The sequence below is a fragment of the Arachis ipaensis genome, chromosome B05 (assembly GCF_000816755.2).
Source record: "Arachis ipaensis cultivar K30076 chromosome B05, Araip1.1, whole genome shotgun sequence".
NCBI lineage: Eukaryota > Viridiplantae > Streptophyta > Magnoliopsida > Fabales > Fabaceae > Arachis > Arachis ipaensis.
This window is the reverse complement of record NC_029789.2, coordinates 45,315,973-45,317,782: the sequence shown is the minus strand read 5'-3', so window position 1 is coordinate 45,317,782 and position 1,810 is coordinate 45,315,973. Positions and strand designations below refer to the sequence as shown.

Here is a 1,810-nt window from a genome sequence, read left to right as displayed (position 1 = left end):
TTTAAAAACGAATTTAAAGAATACCCTTCTTACTTAGTCTAGTATTTCTTCGAGGGGTATTAATATTAATAAAGTTAAATAAAATAAACATTCAAAGACAATTATTTCTAGAGGACGGGTTTTTTTATCCATAATTCACTTACAATGTTGCATATTGTGATCATGTGCAAACTACCACAACCAAATCTCAATGGTTGAAAGTTAACAGAATGCTTCTATTATTGGAGCAGGAACATAGGCACTTTTCTTAGCTTTTAATTTTTATATTAATAAGCGTCATTCACGATCATGTATGTTAGCAACACCAATCACAAGCATCCACGTAGCAAGCTTTAGATTAACCAAAACAAATTCAAATGTCGCTGCTTATCATTCTTCATCAACTATATATATCAAATGCATTTTACGGTTAGTTATGATCACAAACCACTGGCTAAATAATTAAGAAGCACCAACTAACATAGTATTATATATACATACATTTGTGTGAGAGGATTGAAAGAGAATCAAAGGTTGCAAGTTGGTAGAAAATGATGAAGGGTTCAACAATTGAAGGTGGTGTAGTAATATCTCGTAGAAAAGGGTTGGCAAGAGGGTTGTCTATAATGGACTTTATATTGAGAATTATTGCGGCGGTTGGAACATTAGCTGCTGCAATTGCCATGGGAACTACCGATGAGACGCTTCCATTTGCAGCTCAGTTTATAAGATTCAGAGCTGAATTTGATGACCTCCCCTCCTTTGTGTAAGTATATACTCTCTATAATTAATAAGAAAATATAGATAATATAGACAGCCTAATTTAATGATAGATCATACTTTATAAAAATATTTTTTAATTAATTATGGCTATATCTATAAAATAATAGTATTGTTTTATGAATACCTAAAAACTTCTTTAGTTTTTAGAAGCTATTTATAGTACTTAAACAATATAGGGACTATATACATAAATTTATGGGTAAAAAATATTTTTTATCCTTTAGTAAAAATTTTAAAAATATCTTTAAAATTTATTTTATTTTAATTTTGTCTTAAAAATTTTGGATTTGCATCAAATATACTTTTGATAGCTAAATTTTAAAAAATTAAGATCAATCTAACAAAAATACATAAAAATTATACTTGATTTGTTTGTGTTAAAGGTTATTCTTATAAATTTATTGTTGAATTAGTCTTAATTTTATTTTGAAAAATTAGTCGTCAGGAGTATATTTGATACAAATCGAAAACTTATGAGACAAAATAAAACTTAGAAGTATTTTTCAAATAAAATTTGTCAAAAATTTTAAAAATATTTTTAAGTTTTACTTTATTTCAATTTCGTTCTAATATTTTTTTTATTACATCAATTGTATCCTTGGTAATTAAATTTTCAAGAAACTTAGAATTAATTCAACTATAATGCTTGACGACTAAGAGTTAGTATAACTTGTGTTAAAAGGTTATCCTCATAAATTATTGCTAAATTGTTTTAAGTTTCTTAAAAAATTGTAGCTAATAGGTAGGTTTGGCAGTAGTACCCGCCTCGTCTCTATCCGGTCGGAACGGGTGATAATCCGACCTCGAAAGTGGGGCGAGTATTAATGTATAAATATGTAAATTTTAAAGTATTATTTAATTGTTATAGAAACGGGTAGAGATAGAATGAATATCCGTAAAGATAGGTTAAGGTACCGTAATTTAAAATTTGCAAATAGAGATGAAGTGAGTAGTATCTAAAGTGAGAAAGGGTGAGACAGAGCCGAATAGAATATAAACTCGTCCAAACCCACTCCACTGCCACCCCTATTGAGAGGAGTACATTTGA

The 1,810-nt window shown here is 28.5% G+C and overlaps 1 protein-coding gene across 1 annotated transcript in view; it reads left to right on the top strand.

Annotated features, from left to right (window-relative positions):
- LOC107643590 (casparian strip membrane protein 1-like) overlaps positions 442 to 1,810 on the top strand; it is an 11,753-nt gene continuing 10,384 nt past the window's right edge. The window contains exon 1 of the mRNA XM_016347277.2: positions 442 to 745. Coding sequence (XP_016202763.1) covers positions 531 to 745 — 215 coding nt within the window. The 5' untranslated portion in view covers positions 442 to 530. The remainder of the gene's footprint in view (positions 746 to 1,810) is intronic.